At 54.5% G+C, this 25,421-nt stretch overlaps 9 protein-coding genes across 9 annotated transcripts; 3 read left to right on the forward strand and 6 right to left on the reverse strand.

The window, feature by feature from the left end:
• Positions 1-1,468: 1,468 nt before the first annotated feature.
• Positions 1,469-2,345, reverse strand: G647_07000 (uncharacterized protein; the record flags this gene model as incomplete). Its single annotated transcript, XM_008731317.1, has 2 exons — positions 1,469-2,157; positions 2,240-2,345. 2 exons carry the CDS (start codon positions 2,343-2,345, stop codon positions 1,469-1,471), a joined length of 795 nt encoding a protein of 264 aa, XP_008729539.1.
• A 673-nt stretch (positions 2,346-3,018) lies between these two features.
• G647_07001 (uncharacterized protein) lies at positions 3,019-4,158 on the forward strand (the record flags this gene model as incomplete). Its single annotated transcript, XM_008731318.1, has 1 exon — positions 3,019-4,158. The coding sequence occupies one exon, from the start codon at positions 3,019-3,021 to the stop codon at positions 4,156-4,158; it is 1,140 nt and encodes a 379-aa protein (XP_008729540.1).
• A 1,642-nt stretch (positions 4,159-5,800) lies between these two features.
• On the reverse strand, positions 5,801-6,775 carry G647_07002 (uncharacterized protein; the record flags this gene model as incomplete). The annotated part of the gene is made up of 2 exons (XM_008731319.1): positions 5,801-6,206; positions 6,303-6,775. 2 exons carry the CDS (start codon positions 6,773-6,775, stop codon positions 5,801-5,803), a joined length of 879 nt encoding a protein of 292 aa, XP_008729541.1.
• A 4,366-nt stretch (positions 6,776-11,141) lies between these two features.
• Positions 11,142-13,091, reverse strand: G647_07003 (tRNA modification GTPase TrmE; the record flags this gene model as incomplete). Its single annotated transcript, XM_008731320.1, has 1 exon — positions 11,142-13,091. The coding sequence occupies one exon, from the start codon at positions 13,089-13,091 to the stop codon at positions 11,142-11,144; it is 1,950 nt and encodes a 649-aa protein (XP_008729542.1).
• A 409-nt stretch (positions 13,092-13,500) lies between these two features.
• Positions 13,501-14,278, reverse strand: G647_07004 (uncharacterized protein; the record flags this gene model as incomplete). The annotated part of the gene is made up of 2 exons (XM_008731321.1): positions 13,501-13,507; positions 13,554-14,278. The coding sequence occupies 2 exons, from the start codon at positions 14,276-14,278 to the stop codon at positions 13,501-13,503; spliced, it is 732 nt and encodes a 243-aa protein (XP_008729543.1).
• Positions 14,279-15,507: 1,229 nt separating this feature from the next.
• On the forward strand, positions 15,508-16,110 carry G647_07005 (uncharacterized protein; the record flags this gene model as incomplete). The annotated part of the gene is made up of 1 exon (XM_008731322.1): positions 15,508-16,110. One exon carries the CDS (start codon positions 15,508-15,510, stop codon positions 16,108-16,110), a length of 603 nt encoding a protein of 200 aa, XP_008729544.1.
• Positions 16,111-16,659: 549 nt separating this feature from the next.
• G647_07006 (uncharacterized protein) lies at positions 16,660-18,499 on the reverse strand (the record flags this gene model as incomplete). The annotated part of the gene is made up of 7 exons (XM_008731323.1): positions 16,660-17,040; positions 17,115-17,523; positions 17,586-17,701; positions 17,727-18,002; positions 18,055-18,101; positions 18,166-18,226; positions 18,317-18,499. 7 exons carry the CDS (start codon positions 18,497-18,499, stop codon positions 16,660-16,662), a joined length of 1,473 nt encoding a protein of 490 aa, XP_008729545.1.
• An 865-nt stretch (positions 18,500-19,364) lies between these two features.
• G647_07007 (uncharacterized protein) lies at positions 19,365-20,732 on the forward strand (the record flags this gene model as incomplete). The annotated part of the gene is made up of 1 exon (XM_008731324.1): positions 19,365-20,732. One exon carries the CDS (start codon positions 19,365-19,367, stop codon positions 20,730-20,732), a length of 1,368 nt encoding a protein of 455 aa, XP_008729546.1.
• A 482-nt stretch (positions 20,733-21,214) lies between these two features.
• On the reverse strand, positions 21,215-24,914 carry G647_07008 (uncharacterized protein; the record flags this gene model as incomplete). The annotated part of the gene is made up of 2 exons (XM_008731325.1): positions 21,215-24,608; positions 24,679-24,914. The coding sequence occupies 2 exons, from the start codon at positions 24,912-24,914 to the stop codon at positions 21,215-21,217; spliced, it is 3,630 nt and encodes a 1,209-aa protein (XP_008729547.1).
• Positions 24,915-25,421: the final 507 nt, after the last annotated feature.

The raw sequence follows: 25,421 nt of genomic DNA on the forward strand, positions 1-25,421 counted from the left end.
CCGGAAGCTGTGGCAACAACGCACTGGAAGGGCTTTGCCATCAGATGAGCTTTTCCCTGCATTACCTGCAGCGTCTTCCAGCACTGCCGCCATCAATATGAATCGCGATAATGGCGGGAAACCCTGGGGTACATGAAGGATGCAAGTCGGGTGCGTCGCCTGTCATCGACAGCCGGTTCAGACAAAAACATTTCAGCCGCGGGTTAGGGTAACGTCTTCCCTTGGATCCAAGTGAGGAACAATCACCCAACAAAGGAGTGTTCCGGGTTGCTGCATGCTGGATTCATGCCGAGCATGGGTAGGGTGAAGCGTTACCCGGTACTGTAAGAAGTACCGAGAGTGAAAGGAAGACGAGGTGGATGTGAATAATTTTGTTATGGGTTAGCTATATTTGATTGTGTCTCGTTCTTTGATCGGCGTGTCAGTTCTGACGCGGCGTGAATGAATGTGTCTGCTTTGAAGACCGTGTTCCCATGTAGGTCGCGGAGGTGGGTCAGGCCAGGAATTTGGCCGGTACCGGCTGCCGAAGTACGGAGTAGCTGTTTTACACGGCCCGTATGCGCGTTACGGGCAGAGTACCCGCCCCAAATCCGGTAGATAGATATACCCCTTACAGGAAATTGCTATGCTACATCTCCCTACGATTGCTCTCGGCTTTGCTGCCCTGCTGTAGAATCTTGAACCACCCTCTACCTAGACCAGAGTTCCTTTCTGACTGTGCTCTCGTCAAGGGACCTTGCTACAGCCCAAGCATGCTTTGTGCAGATGACCGGATCTTGCCCACATCTCGCCACCTCGCAGCAGAGCTCGACTTCCTCTCGTCCGCGTGCGAGGTTCGCTGGCAATTTCTCCCTCCGCTTTGGTTTGAACGGACACCGATGCGAGTTAACATTCCTTGGGGTTACGGCGTTGATCGTCTTCTTGCAGTGAGGTTGGTGAAAGTGTTGTCATGCGATATTGATCATCAAACTTGATGGACACGACCTTCGCATCTCGATTCGCATTTCAATCCAACAGGTTCTCCATGCACGACGCGTCGATTCTGTTCACAGATCCCATTCGACCACTCAGGAGAAGTGCATCACCTCCTACCGCGATCCTTCTATGTCATAGGAAGTTGGCCAGTCGTTCGTGGGGGCAGTGAGGCGCAAGAGACAGGGACGGCATGGGCATACATTTCATGGCACTCTGTACCTGGATTTGAGCTTGCAGCCTTTGTTCTCAACACGAATGCAACGTGGGCGAAATAACAGGGCTGTCACGATCCTTGCAATGTTTAGAGTCCACGCTGTATTTGGGTTCCCCAATCCTTCACCGAGCTCTCCGAAAGTTGTTGGTTGCAGTATTATGAGGAAAGCGCAGGAGAATACTCTGAAACGATACCATGAAAGTGTAAAGCCAACTTCTCATCTCAAGATTTACCACTAACGGGGTGTGCCTCTCAAAGTTCAACCAAAGACGACGACATCTAATAATCGTCTGCGCGATGATCGTGGCCTTGGTGCTGATGATGGTGTTGGTGCTCATGGTTGTGGCCTTGGTGTTGATGTTGATCTCCGTGCTCGTGCTCATCTCCTCCGTCCCTGTAATCTCCTTCGCCGTGGTGGCTATATTGGCCGTCTTCATCCTGATCATTCCAACCGTTGTCATGGACGTAATCTCTGTCGTCCTGGCCGTCGTCTCCCAATTCTCCGTCCCATTCACCCTGGCCAGCGTCTTCCCCATTTTCATTCCACCCCTCATGTTGTCCGTGATGATGCCGGTCATGACGCCCTCCGTAGCCATGGTAATCCTCATGATGCTTGTCATGATAACCATCGTCGTATTGCTGCTCGTCCTGGTCGTCACCGCTGCAATGATCATCCCCATGACTGCCGCCATATTCACTGTCGCTGTCGTCCATCAGAGCTGGATCCATGTCGGACATATCTCCGTCGTCATCCTGACCGACGGCAATGTGTCGATGGTACGTCTTATGCTGCTCTGGCCGCAGGTTACGGTGTCCAGGGAATTGGCCTCGGACGGTCTGACCGAACCACTTGTACAACTTACGGACGCTTGCGTGTTTGGGGTCATGGCCGAGATACTCCTTTGACAGGCCGTAGATGTACTTCGAGTGTTGGTGGAGGGCGGGTTGGTGTTCGTTTTCGTCCACACCTAAGCACGTCGATCAGCCTGTTTTTCCTCTTCGCTCGAAGTCGACCAACGGTGTTGAATGCGTAGACAGGGAACTACGCACCTTGAGCGCGATGCAATTCACCATACTCATGGACTGCTTGTTTGAGTTCTTCAAGCAATTGACTGATCCGGTCTTCCGACAGGTCTTGCTCAGTCCAATCCGCCATAATGTTGTTCGACTTGATGTCAATCTATAAGTTTGAGAGTCCTTGTCAGGTATAGAAAGCAGTATGATGGCATTCATCTTCGAGAGTAGAATAGGGCTAGGATGGTTAATGGCTTTATAGTACATGTAAGGAGTAAATGATACTGCTTTACACGAAAAAGGCAATTAACATAGCGAACATTATACATATGGTAATATTGGGAAATGGGACCTCTGTTCTTATGGCGTTGGTTCCAATCCCTGGGGCGGAGGCTCTACTTGTCTGAAACGCCAAGCCACGCCAAGGCCGAAACACGGAAGCCGAGACCTCGCATGAGAGAAGTATCCTTCTCTCATACTTCGATTCCGGTAGTGACTGTACATTTAGGGACGCTTTGTACTTGTTTGCAAGGCTTAGTAAGTAACTAGTGGTTACTCTATATTTTAGGAAATTCTATCAAAGCTCAATGATGTTTGATTTACCTTTATAAGAGTAAGCTAAGATACAGTAAGTTAGCTTGGGGTCGGAGAAAAGTATTTAAGCTTAAGACTAAGCCTCACTACTATTTATATAACTAACCTAGATATCTATTACAGGATATTTGATACAAGTACGATATATTCTACAATAGCCTAGCTGTAGAGTAAGAGATATTATTCTAGAGTCTACTGTACTTGAGCTGTATCCGTTCAGTATGGCTGAAAAGGAACACATCGACACGAGCGGTCACGGCACCAGACGGCCATCAGGGCACACACCACCGACGGCCCACATAGCACCTGTTGCGGAACACGCCCCTCTGGCAGAACATCATGCACCACTTCGCACCGAACATGAGGCAGCACCTCTGGCAGAACATCGTGCACCACCTCTGGTAGAACATCATGCAGCACTTCGTGCCGAACATGAGGCAGCACCTCTGGTAGAGCACTCAATCGCAGCACCCGCACCGAGGAGACCACCAATTCCGCCACCAGAAGGGCCAGGATTCAGGTATCCTCCCGAAGGGTACGATCCCCCTGGCCCAGGAGAGATTTTCCACGCAAGTGGAGCGTCTAAAAGAGATGAATCATATACATCTATGCCAACTAGCCGCACACCACCTCCATCTTCAATTTACGGGAACTTGAAACCACACTCCGGTGGCGCGGGTAAAGCAGGCTACCCTTTCTTCGGATCGGGTTACGCAGACGTGCCAGGTATGCCAAACTTGACAGAGGAAAAGAAGCTTGCAGCTGGGATAGCCACACCACGTCCAGCTCTAGCGACGGGACCGGCAGTCGCACCGCCCGGGGGTCACCGAGAGATCAGAGGGCCAGCAGGCGACTTCCATGGGGCGCCGACGCGCCACTTCAATCCAGAAGAACATATGCTGCCTCCTGTGTACAATCGATTCAAAACCTTGAAAGACGAGGGAAAGCAAAACATAGTCAACAATAGTCTGAGGCACGCTACCGGTCCACTTCGAGTGGGATCGAGCGGAATTGGCGCATCCACTGGGGAATTGCCAATCACAACGACCGATGGGTTTCATACATCTCGGGATCCTCACGGCGATCATGTGACATTCGCAGTGGACCCGGCCATAAATACGGATGGCACCACTCACCTGTATCACACGGGGTCAAGCAGTTCTGTCGGGCCACCTGGGCCTGACGGCGATCGACCAGTACACGAATTCTTCAACGACGAGGACTTCCCGCTACCTCCCGTGGTGGGCCTTCCCCATCCGTTTCCTTTACGCCTCGTTGAAGACGCGACCCCAACAGCGGGAGTGCCATACTATCCTGATCCCGATAAGGCAGCAGCGGCGGCTGAGCGACTAGGCAGCTAAGGTTGAGAAGATAGTATAGGGGCAATTCGGCTTTAGGCTATAGGGTCAGGCGTCCCCGCGGCGACGAAATACAATGTTACAAGCGTTAAAGCGATGAGAATTCTGTCGCAAAGCGTCCCTCTCGAGGGACGACTCTAGAGTGAGCTACGTCCGGAAATCGTTGATTTTCGTCCCTGAAGGGACGGCCTCGAAGTAAGCACTCTGATAAATTCTCGGGGCGCACCCGCAACGCCCGCGGACGTACGACCAAATCAAAGCGACACATCCCCTGCCTGAACGTTCTGTTCAAGGAGACTCAAAAGGCACATCCCATCGTGGGCCCGTCCCCTTGTTTCGCACAGTACCCAGACCGGGAGCCCATCTTGCAGGCCACTTCCTCCCCGCAGGTACTGAAGCCGGCCTCTCGCAGCGGGCCGTCGGGTAATAATCCGCACATCTACGCCGAGGATGTGGCCTTGTTCCGACTGGAGCGCTGGTCCGAAGACCTATCCCACGACCCAGCTGCCCAGAGGCGCCGTGACCGGGCCGGAGTCTGGTTTCAGTCGCGGACCCATGATGTGTACAGGGCGAAATGTGGCCTTGTTGGGAGGTCTACAAGATCGTGACGCAGTTTTTCCGTCTAATTTGACGTCGAGGTCGTGAACACGACGACGAACCCCTGGACGGTGAAGGCCGAGCTTGCGGCTGTGCATTCGGATATTTTTCCGTCAAGTTTACCAGGCGCGAGGAGAAGAGACAATTAATAATGTGCTGTAATTGGATCCGTGCGAGAACGGTTCCCTCGGTCTATTGATTGATTCCTGTCCGATTCCTCGAACGCCGCTGAGTTAGCATACGTACATGCATACCTGTCACCTATACTCCATACTTCTGTGCTAATCCGTTGTGTAGATTATGGAAGGCTTCCGGGGAATCTCCAGCTGGGTAGCCAGCACAAGGACTGGGTGAGGGCAATGTTGTCACTTGGGACAAATAAGGAGTAGCTACGGTGATGAGGTCGTCGAAGGAAGCTAATTCTGCAGCATATCTATCATGAGGCTACCACCGTTGCCTTGAACGCGAGCATCTAACACCAAAACGATGCTCTATCTCGCCCCATCTTCCTCGGTCTTCTCTCTTGCCCAATTCGGCGTACATAAGTGGGCGGTAGGCGTAGATAGAACCAAGAAAGTCAACAGTCAACCTACAGTATACTGTAGGTCTCATTTCATCGTCCTCTCTGTGGGTGGGTGAATAGACAGTCAAACGGACCAGGAAGCATCCTTTTGCGTAACCCAGGTAAAGGTGACCCGCCACGTGAGCACTGCGACAGTATTTGTATAGTGATCGGGTCTTCCACAAGGGCTAATAATGGTGTAGGGCGCGGAATATAACGACCCGAGGATCAAAGGGAATACATATGCTATACCGTAATATGCTATCATCAGTCGGCACCTTCCCCTGTTGCGGGATCTTGCCTCGACGGCAAAGACCGATGCTCTAATCTAATCTCTCGTGTTTCCTGTCCCGTGTCCCGTGTGCCACCCGCCCTTGATTCATGCATCTCCAATACATCAGTACTCACCATGCACGGTCGCCAGTCCGATCGACATGCCTACATTCGAAGCGAATGCTCCGAGCACGTTTCCTGCTTTCCAGTCAGTCACATGGACTTGTCCAGACGCCGCCCGGCCACTACCCCCAGGTATTCGATCCTGGAAGAGATGAAGGGGGAGAAAAAGAAAGAAGATGCCCATTTCCAAGCGGACTTACCGGCCGGTGAATAGTTACAGACGGTAAAGTACGGCGGGATGGGCGGACCCGCGTTAATCAACCCTCCGCTCGAGCAGTCGGCGGTGTAGCAGCCCACGCTCGAGCTGCCCTTCCAAACGATCTGGCTGAAGTGGCCCCACTGGTTGAGCGTGGTGACGTTGGGCTCCATGCCGTAGTAAACGTAGTTGTTGACCTCGTCGTTGTAGAGGCCTTCGGTGATGAAGTTGCCCATCCCCAGCGGAGTGGCGGGGTATCCGGCGCCAATGTTCTGGCCGTAGCCTCCACCGCCGACGGAGCTACAACGGCGAGTTAGAAGGGATTCAGTTGAGATGCAGGACAGAGGCAGGGGGGATGGTGGCGCTGGCAGGACAGCTAAGTATATATTCTCTTACGTAACGTGGCCGTAGACGCAGGTCTCGGCAATCTCGCGCGCAATATTGGCCATGTTGGTGTTCCAGACCATGGGGTCCGCAGAGTGGTTTGAGCGGTGGATGTTGTGGTGGCGTAGGACCGTGGCGATGTACGCATCGTTGGTCACCACTGGGACCCCCGAGGAGCTGGTCGTCGAGGAGGGAAGAACTGAGTCGCTCGGTGGTGCCGCAGGAGAGGTGGTAAATGTCGAGATGGGCGAGGATGGAGCGACGGTGTCGGAGGGGAGTAAGGGGCCGGTATACGATGTTGTGGTGACTGGAGCTGGAGTCGTGGTTGTGAGAAAGCTAGACAAGCCCGGTGTACTCGTTGGGCAGGGACATGTCGTGAAGGTGACAAATTCCACTGCCGTCTCCATGAAGGTTGCAGTGTAGATGTAGCTGACACTTTGGGCTGTGGCGCCTGTGGCGACAAGGAAGACATTCCAGGCTCGCATCTTGGACGAAAGGAACGGCGAAAGGCTGACAGGGCGAAGGAATGACTGCGGTCAGTGGAAGGTAGGATGCAGGAGTTGGAAAATGGCAGACTCCCGAACGCAGGAAGCCATGTTGTTGTATGGCTTGTCGAATACTGTCCACGAAAGAGCGGTCCACATTCCAGACGATGAGTTGGAATGCAGGGCATCCAGTCAGGATTGGCAGAGCACGTCTACGAACAAGTTCCGTCGAAGTTCCATCATGTTGATTTCCACATAAGAGAATGAGGGTTCGCTACTCGTTGCAGCCGACGTCCATTTCATGTTGCAGATTGTTGACGGCCGTGGTCAACTGGGGAGCCGAACACGTCTTGTGAGGACCAGCCTTGCGACAGCCAGGTCATTCACTTGAGAGTGGCAAACACGACTTAAGCCGAGGACAAAGGCGTAGATTGTCGTAAGGGTACCTTGGTCTCGCCAGAAGGTGCATAGGTAATTTACCAACCTGGCTTCTACTTGTCAACCAACAACCTCGATAAGGATTCAGGGTTCCGGGAGCCTCTGTGAGTTCAGTTTCAATCTTTAGACTTTCCGCTGATGGAGAGTGGTGTCTGTTGCAGAATCCGGACTGCACAGACGACAACACAATCCTGGGTTTGACTGGATATGGGATTGCGAGTAATCTCAGCGGGAAGACGTTCTGACGCATGCTCCGTCTGAAGAGTGCCTATCGTAGGACCAGGTGACCGGACATCAAAACCGTGCTTCAATCAGAGCGGCAGAACGCAGATGAGGTCGGACATGACGCTGTGTCTAAGCCCGGCCTCTGAGGTTGTTGACCGTGCCTCGAACTGTATAGAAGCAAAGAGGCGCTGACATTATTTAGCTCAGGCCGTCGGACGCTTCGTACGGTCGAACGAAGCCGGCAGCCCAGCATGTATTGGGTGAGAAAGTGCGGATAGGGACCTGATATGGATCGTCAAGGGCTCGTTGTTACCTTCCCAATCATTGAGGCGCCTTGCGATATCAGAAGCATCCAGCGAGCGGAGAGGGCCTCACCAAGCAAGATCCACGGATCACCCCTGATCTGAGTAGGGATTGATCACAGAGAAGCTTTGCGGGAAGTCGAGGACTGCGTCGAGGCAGACGTTGATTCGGATTGATCCGATGATGCATGCACCGTACCTCGTAGGAAGCACGTCTCTCCCTGCTCATCCGTCAGTCAGCGCGTGAAACTCGAAATGGAACGCAATCGAAGCTTGATCCCAATACGGGTTAGCGCGTCCGGGTCCACAGTTTTTCCGGTTTCTATTTCGAGAGCCACGTGCTGAGTCTGTGTGGGCGCATAAGTTCACGCTCGACATGCAGACATTCAACACTCTCTCGTGCAGCAGCGAGTCTGGGGCCGTAGCACTGACATCGGTGCTCACCATGGGTCATATGGCAAAGTCTGCCTCGCGGTGGATAGAAACGCGCCTCGTTCGGGATGAGCGTGCTGAAAACCATCATAGGCCAGTCGGAGAAACGGTTAATCCACATCCAGAGACTGCGCCGCCGCAGGAACTTTCAGCTGGAGGAATGTTCGGTGAGCCAACGGTCTCTGGGCTCTCCTACAGTATGACTGCTACGCGAACCCTCATCCACGCCTGTTGCGACGTCGCCTGAGCAGCCATGCGATCCAGGACGGATTATGACACAGGACTGTGACGCCTGTCTCCACCAGAGCTCGCCCGTCGCCTTTGAGTGCGGAGTATCAGGCTATCACTTTCGTCATTCGAGGTATTTTATGAGTGGAATTGCATAGTAATCCACATGTGCGGGTCAGAAGGGCCTTTTCTTAGACAGCAAAGCACGGCACGATACAACACAACACAGCACAGTGCAGGGTTCTTGCGATGTCGACATCGCAGGGTCCGCGAGTCGAATCGGAGGCCAAGAACCGTGAATCGATCGTTCAGTAGCCTTGCAGTTCAGACCTCTACCATGAGCGCCAGCCGATGATCTTTGCGTGGTATCCTCAGATTGTGGCCTTCGACGCGGAAGCTTCCGCTAGCGGCCTGGTTGTGCGAATGCCCGAGCCACGTTTCAAAGATATTTTGTTTCCTGCGAATGTAACGAAGTACTGCCTAAACGAAAGAAGAGGCGAGTTGATTGATTGGGACGAGGCGGTTTGGAGACACTTTCCCTGGTCAGAAGGAGAATTTCCCTCTTGCCTGTTGAACTGCGCCTTGGGCGAGCGGATCTGGTGTGGGATCTGTCATTGGTGCCGACGCTACTAAGGGTTCTTTAGAAGATCCAGCTAGGCGGGACGTTGCAAACCCTATCCGAGCACTGGCTGTCTGTGATTCGCCAGCGTTGGTCCGCCTACCGTACGATTCGTGAACGCTGTGAGCACTAGCCGCGTATTTTCTCAATGCGCACCTATGACATCGCTGGCGTGTGCGGGCTAATGCACGTCACTGCAGCCCTAACCCAAGCGCCTCTTTCCGCTCGAGACAATCGTCGAATTTAGCACACCCCCAAGACACGTCGACGGACTTTCTTGGAAAACAGTCACTGCCCACTGACAAGTGCAACATAACGCCTTCGGAGTATCTCTGCCATGTGAATGGCTCTATACCCTTGCTGCGGACCTCGTGTCAGCGCAGGGATTGGGAGAATCACGCATCGAACTTTGCGAGGCAATGCACGCCAGGCTCACCCTAAGGCCATCAACCGAGCAGGGGTCCTGGCAGGGTTGGCAAGGGTTTGGCATGGCTGCCTGAGGCTCCACATGTCACTCTTTTCAAAAGTCCATTTTCTCCGTTTCTGCGTGAGCCCCGTCAGCCCTACGAAACTGGCCGGGATCAGGGCCCTTTGGTCGCCTGTACCCAGCATGCCACGCCCGCGTGTGGCCTCGTCAGCCCCCAAATTTACACTCTATCGCCGTCAGGGACCCGGATCAAGACTGAAGGGACCTCTCTTCACCGATCGAATCACCCTTCCATTCTGGGCCTAATCACACCAGTGCTTCGGGTCGGTGTGGATCCGGGTTCTCGTGCGCAGTCGAGTTCGCGTACGAGGTATGACCCAGAGACGACTTCCGAGTGACTGCCACCATGCCCGTCTCGAAAGATATATATCGCGGTTGATGCCTCACGGAAAGATTTTGAAATGTTCCCATCCACCAGCACACCACATCACACTCCTTGACAGCAAACATTCCATTACTTTTTCAACATCTTTTTCCCAAGTTCGTGCACTGCCATTGTTCCCAGTTCAGCATCCCGCAACAAATCAGACTTGAGGTATAGACATACTTTCCTTATTTCTGCTATTTCCTATCATCTCCTGCAACAAGGCTTCTTGAGACACGACCGACAGCCCCAAAGCCATTCTACTTTCTCGACAGCAAGCCCTATTTCCTATTATCTGTTTCCTTATTTCCTTTGTCTGTTCAACGCGACACTTTCGCAGAGCCCAACACCCAAAGCCCAGACCACAAAGCACACGTCAATATTCATTTGCTTGTAATTTTCATCCCAACCACAATCGCACTTACAATGGCCATCGGACGAGGCGGATACAACACCCCAGCTGCCCCCCAGAAGGGTCGCGGAGGGTACAACCGACAGGGCCGTGGCGGGTACAACAAGACTCCCGTGCCCGTTCAAGGTCGCGGCGGGTACAATCGACAGCAAGCAGCGCAAGGCCGTGGCGGCTACAACTAATTCATCCGAAACCCCCTTCACGACGTTGCGCAGCCCATGGAACTGTGTTCCACATCTTTCAACGTTCTCATTTCCCTGGTGACGCAGGTCTCGATCACGATCCACTCTTTTTTCCATCCTTCGGCTCTCGATGAGCCGTCTGTCTTCTCTTCAGCGGCTTTACTTTCCAACACAAAACCTGTACAGCAAAAAGTAATCAGCACATACTCGTCATCCATTTTTAGCGGCATTTCCCTGGCGTTTGGTTTCTTAAAGTGGAAGACAGGGTTCAACACTGCTCCGGAACCAACAAGGATTCGACCGTGTCGCGCAGGAACGCAACACATATCGAGCATTTTTTGGGCAGTGGCATGCGGCACGTGGGATAATTTGGGAGTGAAGGAGGAGGCATTGCGATGGGGGCCATTCGGACAGCCATGTTTTCAATTCATTCGTTGAACATATTCGGGGATTTGTGGGATATGGGTCGGGACAGGGAAGTGGCAGCGGGCGAAGACAGCTCAGCGCGGATCAACAGAACCATCCAAACCAGATACCCCAGAATCAAGGTGCAGCCACAGAACTGCAATTTCTCAAGTTTCCAAGATATTGTCGCACAGATATTCCCCTATGCGGTGAAAATTGCGAAGGGACCAGACCGGGGTGGAGCAGGCGAGAACGTGGAAGAGACTGCTTACTCACTTCTCGAAGACCACACCCAAAATGTCCTCCACGTCGCCAGATTCACCCTTCCCCGTGATCTTGGCAAGGCAATCCGCCGCAAACCGGAGATGTTCCGCGGCAGTGACAATATCAACGACACTATCTGCATGTGCATGTGCATGTGCATCTGGGTCGGATACTATATTTGGCGCGTCGAGGCCATTGTGGCGACCACCGTGGTACTCATCGTGGTTTGACGAATGGGAGAATTCCATCGTGCCGTCCGATTCCGTATGCAGGTAAGACTGCGCCTGCGACAGTTGGTGTTGTGGGTAACAGGCAACTGAGAGGAAGTCGTCCAGATGACGTAAGCCTTCTGACAGGTACATGCTCTGGCGGTGCGTAACTGAGAGGGATGCCGTCCAGTACGACTGCGCTTCCGCTGCGGTCAGTCTTGCGTCGTGTACTTCCCCAGTCGATGCTGTCGTCAATTCCGTGAAGGCGTCGGTCAGGACGGTGAGGAAGGCTTGGATGCCGCCCGGGTCGGCGTCGGAGTCGGCAGGATCATCTGATGTGCGTTTGCAAGATATCGTGCATATACGCCATGCAGGTACAAAAGGAAACATCTGACCGACTCGTGTATGCAGGTCTCTGGCTGCCTCTTTGTTTGCACCAAGTTGGTCCACGACAAGGTCGATCTTATTTAGAACAACCAGAATAGTCTTCCCCGAGGCGTGGCATTCCTGCACCGCCTCGAGGACTTCTCCATTGATAGATACTCTGGGCTTCCTGTCGGGGTCCAGTTCGATGGATAGCAGCACCACAACAACGTCGGACTGGAGGGCACGTTCTCTTGCCCGGCGAATGCCTTCTCGCTCGATCAAGCCAACTTCACTCTGCTGCTTTGAGCGGAGTCCGGCCATATCGCCCAGCCGGCATAGCCAGCCGTTAAGATCCACCGAGACATCGACAATGTCACGAGTTGTGCCCTCTTCGGCACTGACAATGGCAGCTTCGCGGCCCACAATGCGGTTGAGTAGCGAGCTTTTGCCAGCATTTGGCGCACCCAGCAACGCAATGCTGATACCGTTGCGCAGCAGCTCCCCCCTTGACGCGTTCTGAAGGTGTAACTCAATCTGTCTCTTCAACGCGAACACTTGTTGTGAGATCGAGGCCATGAACTCCGCAGGTGACTCGTCAAAGTGCTGATCTTCAGAAAAGTCAATCAGGGCCTCTAGTTCGCCTCGCGCGTAGAGAAGCAGCGTCCGCCACTCCTCGTATCTCTTTGCAAGTCCGCCGTCGGTGCCGCTGACAGCCAGCCGGCGCTGCTGCTCCGTCTCGGCCGCGAGAGTTTCACCCAGTGCTTCGGCTTGTGTGAGGTCTAGCCTGCCATTGTAAAATGCCCATTTCGTGAATTCGCCGGGTTCGGCATGTCTGATGGCGCCGCCTCGACCGTGTGACGATCGTCCGTGTTTGGAGATGACATTCAGGATCGACCGGACAATGGCTGGACCGCCGTGGACATGCAGCTCGAGCACGTCCTCTCCGGTCACTGTATTCGGCGCGGGGAAGTACAGGAGGAGCGCGCTCGTATCGAGGACTCGAGGCTCGACCTGCTCAGAATCGCCAGGATCGTAGAGTTTTCGCAAGGTTGCGGTTCGAGGTTTGGGCGGTGGCCGCCGGGGACAAAGCAACTGGTAGATATCAAGACATGCGGGTCCAGATATACGTATGACTGCTATCGCAGCTCGACCTGGCGCAGTAGACAGCGCATATATCGTGTCGGATATAGGATGACTGGCCGCTGAGGTGCGCCATCTGTCAAGGTCATGATGCAGCGCCGAAGTGGATTGAAGCCGCAGGGGAATCCGTTCGCCGCGACTGCGGACAACTGTGAAGCCGCATGCTCGCAAATGATGGCAAGCAAACGGGCGCAGAAGCAATTTGGTATGTCCAAAGCCTTTAAGACCAAGGCGACATGGCATCCGAACGTGTTCGCACTATCGGTTGAATGGTGTAGTTGATCACAGGATGAGCATCAATTCAAAAAGAGAATCCGGTCAGGCTTGGCAGTCGGCGATAGACAATTACAGTACTCCATTCAAAGTCGAAAATCGGAAGCAACAGTTCTACTCCTAACTCTCATCATCGTCATTGTTTTATTACATACATGGACCTGTCTCGCAATTCGGAGTAAATGCAAAACTGGTACGCCGTAATTCATCCCAAGAAGCACCTGGCCCATTCTGATTGAAATATGACCCGTGGCTGCGCTTGAGTACTGCCACCTCTGCTCGGAGCCCTCTCCAGGTCTTTGGCTACACTGGTACGACTCACAAAAATGGCCGGGAATAGGGGGATATGCAGAGGACGCTTCTCGGTTGTGATCAAGCACTAGTTCCTGTAAGACGTTAGCATTCGCGCAGAAGCAATGTCGGGGTACTGACAATAGACCAAGTGTAAGATCACCATGGATCTTGGCCTTGAGCTGCACCTCGATGTCCAAATTCAAATCAAGTCGTAACCTCAGCTGCTCGTTCTCACCCGGGTCTTCGTCGTCCTTGCCTCCCTCCTTGCCACCCGACTTGAGCAGACCGCCGAGTGCCTCGTGCGGCTTGCTCACGGCATTGCCGACAGTGTTGTTCACAAGGTCTCCGGCGCCGTCAACCACCCCATTCACGGTATCACCGACTTCGTCAACGGCATCGAGAGGACCGCCGCCGCCGCCCAGGAGACCGCCGCCCTTGCCTTGTTGCTGCGTCTGAGCTTGTGATTGTGCTTGAGCCTTGCCACGGTTGCGGTTGCGGTTCCGTCGTCCACCTTTCTGCGAGACGTCGCTTCGGTACGCACTGTCGACATCGCTAGGTGGTGCACTGGAGCCGCGGCCTCGACTTTGTCGTGATTTGGAGCGAGATTGAGCCTGTTGCTCCATCTTCGGTTGTGGCGTTGGTGTTGAAGGTTCGTCTGTACCGCCGTCTACTTCTGCGTCGGCGTCGCCCTTGTCGCCGTTCGCTTGTCCTTTCTGGCCGAGCTTTTTGGGCTTTCGTTTCTCCTCCGACTTCTTGGAAGAGGCGTTGGCTCCTACGCTAGCAGCACCTGAGGCAGATCCAGCGGCGTCGAGGTTTCCGCCGATTTGAGATTCTTCTGTATTCTTGGTTTCTTGCTCCGACATGTTGAGAGATTAGAAAGAGATGTCCCAGAGAGGATGAAGAAGGGGAGGCCACAGACAAAAGAGGGTGTCGACGTAAGACGACCAGGTCTATCGTCCCGGAGTTCTGCAAGAAAAGTAGGCAAAGAGCCAGAATTGTACTTGAACCCCACTGAGACGTCAGAAGGTGGACAACTCGGGGCAAGACCAGCACCGATTGTCTTCGAACGCGCATGCTGATGACGTCGGTTGTTGCTGCTTTTCGCGAGCCATGTGCTTGACGCCACAGCTTGTCCAAAAGATTTCCGTCGAGGCTGGAGATCCGGGCGGAGAGAACAGGTTTTAGCGGGCTAGAAGACCAATCATGGCGGGTTGAGGGTGACCATATCCGGGCTGTGGCTGGGGACATGGGTCGGATTACAGGGCTCCGCGCACTAGTATGCCGAACTGGGAAGAGTAGAAAGCCAGAAGCAGAACCGACCGTTACTCGATCGTCGATGCTTCGTCTGACCTTGGTTGGAGATCGACGCCGGTCGGCAAGCGGTTGAAGGGCGGCCTCAACCACTGGAGATCGCATCAACTTGAGAATTTTGCCAGTTCAAGCAGACTCGGGACTACCTTGTATAGCTACAGCACTCTAGTCTAGGATTGACTTCGTTATAACCAGTTTTATCTTTGCTAACTGAGAAAGTCAAGGGCGCGTGTCGCAGAGTCTCGAGGCTTTCCAGCCTTGTTACGACGTCATCATACGCCACACCCCGCAGTAGTGGATCTGGCGCCACGATTGGGCTGAGGCAAGTGGGGGCGTGAGCCTACTGCTTGGTCGAATCAGGACGAGCCTTTGACGCGTGGTGCCACACCGAACAGGGATACTTCCAACTTCCGAAGGTCATCCACGTTTCGAAGTGTCCAAAATCTTGGTCCATGGCGCCATCGCCGTGAAAGCCGTTGATCCGCCAATTTCTGATCACGGTTTGATGATCTTGCTGCTTGAAGCGGCATACGCCGTCGTCGATGCAGGTTAAACTGCAAACAGGTCTGGGGAAAGTAGACCCTTGTCACGATGATGTCGTTGCTACATTGACTGCTTTTTCCCAGTCCCCTCTCCCTGGCTGAGGTCTTGCTCACATGCGAGTTTCTCGACCTTAACTTATGTTTCCTTTTTGCACCCTCAGCATCGACTTGCTAAATTGCTAGCTGCCCATTTCCCTACCATTTCTTGCCTCTAACCTCCCCATCACTCTGTGGCCACCATGTCCGAGCCACAGCAACAGCCTACTCCGGAGAAAACTCCTCGGCCCGGGCTGGACCGCAGCAACTCAGAGGTATCGACGACGGATGCAGACGACCAGGGGTATGAGTCTCGATCCAGATCACAATCAAGACGGCGTAGACGACAGAACCAACGACAGAGGCAAGCTCAGGCGAAGAGCCAGGCGGGAAATGCCTCTGCGCAGTCGATGGCGTCGATCAACGAGCAGGCTGAGGAGACCCAAGACCACCCCGGCACGCAGGTAGCGAAGAGAAGTCCGGAACAGAGAAACCAGCCGCAATGGCTCAAGAACCCCGACCCGCGAGACATTACCGAAGCGCAACCGTTTGAGCGTATAAAGCCACCGTCGCAGTCTATGGACGGTCCCGTCACGTACGCCCGCATGCTTCGAGGAGAGATCCCCTGGCGTGGGGCGCCTCCCACGCAACCGCTCGAGACGGCGCAACCCATCGACTCCAAGGACAGCAGCGGCAAAGACCCGATGGATCAGGACGGCCTCAAATTGCGCATAGAGTTGAACCTGGACATTGAGATCGAGCTCAAGGCGAGCATCCATGGTGACCTCACATTGGCACTCCTGTAAGCTACGGCCTCTCCAATATGTAAGGAAGACGTCCTAAAAGCTAACCAAGGAACTGATCCTCAGGGCTTGATTTATCCCTGCCAAAGGTGAAGCTGCCTAAAGTCAAACTCCCGAAAGTCAAGGTACCGAAAGTCGGGGTACCGAAGGTGAAGCTGCCGACGCCCAAATTACCAGAGCTACCGAACCTTCCTAAAGCTCCGTTATGACGCGCACGAGAGGATGGGACGATAATGGCGTGGAGCTGCAGAACAGCATGTTCGTGTCTCATAGTGTTGGCCGTCATCATGGAAGTTATGGCAAATCCCTATCTAGTGCGAATCTTCGACGAGGCGTTAAAGAGGCCATCAGCGGTCGGATGGGTCCAGAGCTTGTAACTCTAAATGTATCATCGCTAGAAGCCCCAGTGTCGTCTGCAATTTGCTGTTAAAGTTTCTTATTGTCGTATCGAACGTCGTCCTTGTTCGCGGCGTTCCCCTTGGCCGCTCATGCCGCTGGCTTGCCTGCCATTTCGAAAACCGAACAGGTCTTCTGGGGCTCTTCTGGTCCGCTTCATCGTGAATCGCACTCGAGTTGTCCAGATTCGCCTCTAGCACGCTTGACCACCCTCTCGATACCATCGAGACCCATCTTCAATTGCTCCATCCTCGGGCCGTAGCTGATCCGGACAAAGTAGTGACAGGGACTGTCGAACAGGTCGCGCCGCTTTGCTGGATTGAGGTCGAAGAAGATGCCTGGCACGACGATTGTCTTCTCTTGGAGCAAAGCATCGAAGAAAGCCAACCCGTTGCTGATGTCGACTGGCGAGTTCTTCGGCAACGGAGGATCCAACTTTTCCAAACTCAGCCAGATGTAGAACGTAGACTCGGGGATCTCCTGGTCGCCTAGTCTGAACCCGATCTCGCTGAGTCTCTTGAGGACGTAGTCGCGTTTCTAAGCGTTTCAGACGGTCAGTGCACCATACAGTATCAGTCAGCATTACAACGAAGGGAATATGCCCCCCGTACCGCTTTGAAGTGGCGTTGTAATGCCGCCATTTCTCTTCGAACCAGTGCCGGCTCGAGCATCGATACCGTGGCCTCCTGGAAGGGCACATTGCAGCCGCCGTCGAGATAGCTTCCGCATGAGCTAAGGGCCTTGATGAAATCCTTGGGTCCCACAATCCACGCGACTCTCCAGCCTGGGAGCCTGAAGCGCTTGGTCAGGCCATCGATCAGGAGCACATCATCGCGGTCGACGTCAATCACGTTGGACGCCGCTGAAATAGTGCTTCCATCGCAATCTTTGTCGTAGCGGTAGCCGGAATAGAACTCGTCGAAGATCAAGGTCGCCCTGTCACGGCAGATATCTTGGATCAAGGAGAGCTCTTCGGAATGCAGGGCGTGGCCGGTGGGGTTGCGAGGGTTTGAGGTCAAGCTGGTAGTGTGTCAACGGGAGCGACGTAGGAGAGGCCCTGGTGAGGCTGCTGGAAATCCTACATTACCGATGTTCCTCTTGCGAGTTCGTCTGCAATCTTATCGGCATGGATATGGTATCCATCAGCAGCGGACAGCGGAGTAGGGATGGCAACGAAATTCCGGAACAAGCCCAACATCTTGAATTCATTAGCGTGTGCATACGAGCAGGACAGAAATACTCGCCTGTTCATATACTGAATAATCGGGGGTAAAGTAGGCGAGATACGCATTGCCCACAACGGCCGCAATTCTGATCAAACCAGCTCTACCACCCGGCACAATACAAACATTCTCCCATGTGTACTGACTCTCCTTTCCCTGGCGGTAGTCGTGGTTATACAACTTCGCCACTGCGGCCCGTAGAGACCTGATGCCGGCTGTTGGGCCATATTCTCCTGAGTTCTCGCTCAAGGGGATGGATTTGGGCCGGGGGAAACACTGAGGGATGGTCAGCTAGGCTAAAGCTGGAGATTGGTTTGTTGCAACATACACCGTCAATGTCACCGACTTCTGGGGCCCCTTGACCCAGATTCGCCCCTTATGCGTTGTTAGGGTCGAGGCAGTACTCAAATTGCCACGATGGTATGCCTTGTTGACTCACATTTCTCAGGCTCGTCGTAGAACCCGTGCTTTTGAGCTTGTTCTGTGGTCCATACCACACCCTGACATACGGAATGAGCGATGAGGTCTTCACAGGAGAAGACATAGCGTCGGACAGAGTCGCACTGGAATGAGCACCGAAGTATACTTACGGTACTTGCTTTGGTGGTGTCGAGCGCAGCATGAGATTTGTGGGCGGGATGCTCGCGAAGCCGCCGGTGTGAAGCCGAGACGCCCTCACCTTCGTCCTCAGGATGGACTGAGAAACGACGGCCGTCTGAGGAAGTGTGCAGCGACTCCCTCAGAACCGAGAGCCGTCTTCCTGAAGAACCCATGGTTCGGGAGGAATGGTCTGCTTGGTTCCTGTGGTACAAGCGGCCGGGGTCGGTTCCTGGTGGACGAGAGGCTTATTGTAAACGAGAAGCTAATGAAGCTTGAGTGAAGCTTGAGCTGGGCAGTCGCCAGTGATGAATCCTATGTCAGAGAAGTCGTCAGATGAAGTTGATCTAATGAAAACTACAGGATACCAGCAATTCTTGTGTTATACCTCCAGTTGATGGAGAGTTTAGTGAAGCTGCAGTCAAATGTTTGGCTGTCACTGTCCCTCTGTCACTTACACATCACACTCATCTCACATTCACCTTCACCTTCACTCTCATCTCACCCTCACCTATCCTTCGGGTGACCTTCCCAGACGCTTTGACTAGGGTTCGCCTCCAGCTGAATGACTGAGATGTTGCAGACGCACGCATTGCTGAAAGGAAGCTCTCAGGACTTTTCCTGTTCCTTTGTCCCTCAATGCAATTCATATCAATGTGACACCCTGCTGATACCAGAGGCCGCAAACGCCGCATTCTTCTAACTCAGGTTGGAAGCTTACTCGTACACTCTTGAGTTCCAACGGCGATCACGATATTTCCGTTGTGCTGCCCAATGAAAGAGACTCTCACGCTGAGCCCATCACTTGGATACCAAGGAATCGCCCATCAGCATGCGGGGATCCGCGAGGGACGGCGACCTCTCAACGCCGCTATCAACGGTCAAAGGGCGCTCGACAATTTGTGATGCGCAACTGAGCCACCACTTTCAGCTTAACCGACGAGTATTATTCTTCTTGTTTATATTCCGTTTCGAATGTCTTCATAGAAGAGGTAACTTGTTTCCAGTTCCGTTGCACTGTTCGCACAAAGGATATCTGCCATGGGTTCCGTTTCAGAGACCGTCTCTACTGCCCTCAGCGCGGCCCTCGAGCAAGCACACGCGCGGTACACAAACTCGCACCCTCAATCGCTCAAAATCCACGATCAAGCATGCAACTACCTCCCTGGGGGCAACACTCGCACCGTTCTGCACACCACGCCATTTCCACTTACGATCTCCTCCGGTCAGGACACCCACCTCACCACCGTCGACGAGCAGACTTACACTGATTTCCTTGGGGAGTACACTGCTGCGATCTATGGCCACAATCACTCGGCGATCAAGTCCGCCCTGGAATCGGCTATCCGAAACGGATGGAACTACGGCGGGCACAACGAGCTGGAACCCCAGCTCGCGGAAATTGTGTGCGAGCGATTCCCCTCGATCGACCTAGTCAGGTTCGTCAACTCGGGCACCGAGGCGAACATGGTGGCTCTTGCCACAGCCCTGGCATTCACAGGCAGGAAGAAAGTCCTGGTCTTCAACAAGGGGTACCACGGCTCGACCATCTCAGGACGGGCGCCCTCGGGGAAACCGTCCATCAACCTGCCCCATGATTTCGTTGTGGGCACATACAATGACGTCGCCGGCACGGAAGCCCTGGTCCAGTCCCTGCCCAAAGACTCGCTCGCCGCGATCCTGGTCGAGCCCATGCTCGGGTCTGGGGGCTGTTACCGCGGCTCTGCCGAGTTCCTGGGCACACTACGTCGCCTGGCCAGCGAGCACGGCGCGCTACTCATCTTCGACGAAGTTATGACCTCGCGACTGCATTACAACGGGCTCGGGTCGCAGACCGGCGTGACGCCCGACCTGACGACGCTCGGGAAGTGGGTTGGCGGGGGGATGAGTTTCGGCGCGTTCGGAGGACGCCGGGACATCATGGCGCTGTACGATCCCAGGAACGGCAAGCTCGAGCATCCGGGCACATTCAACAATAACGTCTTCACCATGAAGGCGGGAATAGCCGGCTGTGGGCTCTTGACGACCGAGAAGCTGGACGCCCTGAACGGGCTCGGCGAGAAGTTGACCAGCCAAGTCGTCGACGTCCTTTCCAACCGAGACATCCTGCGTGACGCGACCGTGCCAGCCGCGCCCGTGGCGGACGAAATGCACGCGGCACAGCACCCGCAGCGGCCGCCGAAGATGTTCGTCAAGGGCGTGGGCAGTCTGATGGCCGTCCATTTCGCGGGACCGGACCGCGAGGTCTTGGGAGGACTGTTCTATCACCACATGCTCGAGCAGGGCATCTACATGGCGCAGCGCGGCTTTGTGGCCCTGAACATCATGCTCACGGACGAACACGTCGCGCTGTTCGTGAACGCCGTCGAGGCTTTTGTCCAGAAGTGGGAACAGGCGTTGAAATGGTGAGCCACGCACTGCTACTGTGCGCAACCACCCCGAAAGCCTTCCCTTCTGGAAAAGGGTTCCAGAGAGGATACCGGGGCGATAATGTATCGACAAACGTGATTTCAAGAACAAGTAGGGCGCGTGGTGCAATTTTGCCTGCTGTTGTTGTGCAACGGGTCCTCAACCAAGCTTTACCATCCCGCTGTGCAATGCATGGTCCCAACATAGATGCCTACCAAAAATCGCGATCTACAGTAGAAAACACGTTTGTGGGGGAGGGAAGAATCTGACCACCCCAAATCTTCGCTTAACGCATCTGAAATTCAGCCGTCTTGCACCGCAAACATCTTGTTTCCCACACTGTGTTTCCCAGCAGAGTAACAGAAGGGCGAAGGCGACAAGGTCCACAGTGGTCTTTCAAGAAGCTCAACTTTCACCGGGCCATCACCATCACTTCTCACACTGTTCGTCTCGTTGCTTGGAAAGAAAAATCCATTTTGCATTTACATGACCACACATCTACTTCCTTTTTTCTTTGCTTCTTTCACTCCCCCCGAACTGATCGGCATGGGCGTCTGGCTCCGCGGCACTTCTTCGCCCTTCTTCCGCTTGCTTTTCTTCTTGTTCGAGGCCAGCAGCGTCGGATCGGACAGAACTCGTCGCCCGCTGTCCTGGATCGGGCTGACATCGTCGCTGTCGCCCGTCCAGGTCCTTGCCTGATAACTCTGCGTTTGCTGGTATTGTTGCTGTGGGAGATGTTGAGGGTATGGATAATGTGGCGACTGCGGCGGAGGCAGCGGTGGGAGTGGCTGCGTAGCACTGTGTGATCTTTGACCTGGTTCACCGGGCCCGTATGAGCTGGATATACTGTCGATGGTGTCTAGTCTGCCCATTCCCGGTCGCTGAGCACGGGCTGACGGAGCAGCATGCAAGTTGGGCGTAGAGGCAGAAACAGGTATCGACCGACCACTTCCTCTCGAGTTATCCCTCGTTAAGCCGTTGGGAGCATTGATGGCCTTATTGAACGAGGGGGACCCGGGCACGCCGGCGGCGCCCCACGCCCCTGGAGGTGGCGACGGCGGCACACCCGAACCACCAATGAGATCAAGCCTCGCCGAGTTTGAGTAAGAAGCACCATTGGTCGTGATGGGCGCAACGGGTTTTCGTGTCGTGGTGGAAATTCGACGGTTCAGGTTGGCCATCTGGTCGGCTGTCGGAGGCGCCACACTGAAAGGGCCTGCCTGGGCGCCGGGCAGAGCGGCAGATTGCTGCGCGACAGTTGGGCTTATATCGTCGTATACATGAGACATGTGCTGGAATGATGTCGGGGTTGGCGGGACGGGCTGCTGCAGACGAGCTTGTAGATTTGACCCTGTCAATGTGACTGAGCCCGAAGAAGAGAGATTCTGTGTTTGAGCTGCGTTGAGCGGATTGTGGGACGGTTGTGAAAGAATAGGGGGAGATGGACGATCAGGGTTCTGAAGTCGTTGGGACACAGGTGTCTGTTGGTATGGCGATATCCGGCCTTCATGAGACACCGGCCTCGATGGGCCTTCTGAAGCTGTCGGAGCAAAGGATGTGCTTGCTGGAGCCGCCTGAGAGATCGGGCCCGGAAGCTTGAATGGCTCAGCTGCTGGAGCAAATGCTAGGTCGGGTCTCGATGTGGGCACTGGGGCCTGATACGGAGCCCCAGTGCGGCCGGGATGAAGAGCGTTTTGTGGCATTACAGGAACTGGTTGAGGGGTGATGTGCATCGGGACAGGTGCGAATTGTGCTTGGTGGTGCATGGGAAGGCCGTGGCCAATTCCTGGGTGTACTTGCGGGAGGTGCCCGTTTTCGGGGATTCCCACCATTTGCATAGGCATAGCTCCCATCGGACGAGCTTGAATAAGTGGCGAGCCCAACTGCACCGGGGTCTGGCCACGGAGAGGCGGAGAGGTATAGGGTGGAGGAGGTGTCTCCCAGCCGTCCAATTGCTGAGGTTGGGATCCAACCTGCTGCTGCGCGAGAGGTGGTCGAGGAGGAAATCGAGCAGTGGAGAACCCAGCGGCTGTGGCAGAGCGGTGCAGATTCGGTGACGGTTGATGAGCGTGCTGAGGTGCACGCGGTGCAGCATTCGCCAAAGCCATTTGTGCGTCGACATCCAACGGCGAAGACGTCTGGGAGACGCTCCGGAGCCTCGATCCTTGATTCGCAGAGGCCAAAGTGGCTGAACGACCCAGGGGTGCCCTCATCCCTCCTCTTGCCCGTTCTCTCACGGTTCGCCGTCTTTCCATTGCAACTTCAATCTCCATGTCACCAATCTGTTCAGTAAGGAGCTTCGGTTCTTTCTCGCCGACTTCGATGGTCAATTCACGGTCAGGGCCCGTTGATGGCGAGTAGTCGAAGTCCAAGATCGCGAGGCGGGACCCATCGACGGGCATGGTCTCATCTCCGAGTTCTTCTGCAAACTGGTCCACGCCACCAGGCGCGACAACGACCAATCTCTTGCCACCGAAACCACATGGTCTATCTTCGCATCTTTCGACCCATTTTGCTGCAGTAGCACCATCCAGACTCCTAATGTGTTGGCATTTGACGAACAAGCTCTCACGCCACTCAACCTTCGCAGCAAGCGAGTCGTCCTCAAATTCATCACTGGTTCCAGATACCGAGGGCGAATATGCCATCAGAGGCTCCACATGACCTGTTGCAGAGGTAAGCGGGAGGTCTCTGCCTTGTAGACGGTGTTCATGTCGTTCGACGACAGAGCCCATGTCCGGAGCAACGTCAAGCTTTTCCGGGACTCCATAGATCCAGAGGCCGCTCCCACTAAACCCAGCGACGACGAGTGTCCCACAACCTGTCGCGGTTGGAGCAGTCGATGGGGCTGGCAAACTGAAACGGCGGTTCGTTGTGGGGTTCAGAAAGTAGGCCACGCCTGTTCTTGTGTCATCGGTCCGCACTGCTCTGTACGACATGAGCGTGTGATCGTAAGCAAAGATCCAGTTTGCATCGCCTTCCGTGTGCCCTTGCAATAGTTCAGCATGGCTGCAGATACTGCTGATCTGAGGAAAGAGAATCTGGGTCGTCCACATCCGACTGTGGACCTCTTTTGGGGGCAGGTCGTTCTCGGTGTAAAATGGAGCAGTGATGACCACAGCTGACGGTTCTTCCAGACTCTGGGTACTGCCGACGAGCATCGACCCGTCGCCAGAGAAGCTCAGGGTGTCAACTCCTTCACTTCGAACCGCTCGGCGGTCGGTCGACAAGGCGTTGGGAGCCAGCGAGAAGACCTCCACTCCACCTTCATATGCAGCAGCCAGCACGGTGCCCTCCGGAGCCAACGCAATCGTCCTCGGGGGATTATCCATGACCAAGACCTGCACGTGCTTGACACCTTCTGATGTCAAATGGTATACATTGGCTTGATGCTTCGATGACAAGACAGCCAAGATTGTACCGTCATCGGTGACTGACGCAGCCAACGGCCGTCTCATTGTCTTGAGTTCATGGCGCACAGTGATAGGCTCGGTCACTGGATCGATAACATATATCCTCGACGAGCTGAGGGCGAGGATCGTCTGGCCATTGGGAGAGAACGAAAATCGAAACGCCTCCGCTCCCGGTAAGGCGGCCGAAGAGCTCGCATTCACGGAAATCAAGTTGACCAGGGTCTGGCGTGGCCGCAGGTAAGCCTCAAACAGGTTGCGACGAACCTCTGCAGCGAATCTGGTCTTCAGGCGGTACAGGTCAAATTTGCGAAATGGACCGGTGATGATCGTATTGGACAAGGCATATGACGGACACCGAGACAGATGGTGGGCGTAGAGTTCTCGGTTCTGAGCCGCTTTGTACCAATTGCGATTCAATATGGCCAAAGATCCGAAGACATTGGCGTCGACCATCCATAGTATCCTGGCTCAATGTTAGCGAGCCAGCCTCGGACCAAGAACGGCCAAGCCATAAGCGAATGCTGCAGACACACCTTTCCAGCACCTCGATCGGTAACTGATGAAAAGCGACTGCAGGCTTTCTGTGGGAATCGGGCTGGATCGTATCGGGAGGCTGAATAGGACTATCAAGGTCGGACCGGTCATGTGATAAGGCCAGAGCCAGGCCGTTCTGATACTGAGGTTCGTGTTGGTCTAGCGGCTGAGGCGGAATATCATCTTCGTGTGAGATTGTCGAACCACCGGGTTGCAATGGCGGGTGCACGATCATTCGGGGCGACATTGCGGCAGGAGCCTCAACGCGGTGTTGATGAGAGCGCCACTAGTACAGGTTCGAAAGATCCGACATGATGGTGATCGTTTCAATCTTCCATGCCTCCATGGACGCGTTTGTTCGCGACGGGAAGAAGGAAACGATCCCTTCTTTTCTGTCGCGAAACGCCACGTGCTGCTCTCGAGTTGATGCACCGATTGACACAAGGACTGCTAGGGCGTGGAACTTGTTCTGTGACTATCGTGGGAGATGGACGGCGACGACATGGAACGTCGTCGATGCGATATTAGAGGTGATGATGAGAGACGAATTGGCTGGGTTGAAAGAGGCTCAAGGTGGTCAGCGCCGGGAAAGAATCTCAGCAAAGCTGCGAATGAGTGGCCCTAACTAAAGTCTTGGGGAGCAGCTCGTGCCGACAGCGCCTGCAACTCTTGACTCTAGCCCGTAAGGGCGCCCCCCATTCACGAAGCCACCGTTGCCTACTGGGTACTGCCAACGTGATCT

The sequence above is a fragment of the Cladophialophora carrionii genome, assembly GCF_000365165.1.
Source record: "Cladophialophora carrionii CBS 160.54 unplaced genomic scaffold supercont1.6, whole genome shotgun sequence".
Lineage (NCBI taxonomy): Eukaryota > Fungi > Ascomycota > Eurotiomycetes > Chaetothyriales > Herpotrichiellaceae > Cladophialophora > Cladophialophora carrionii.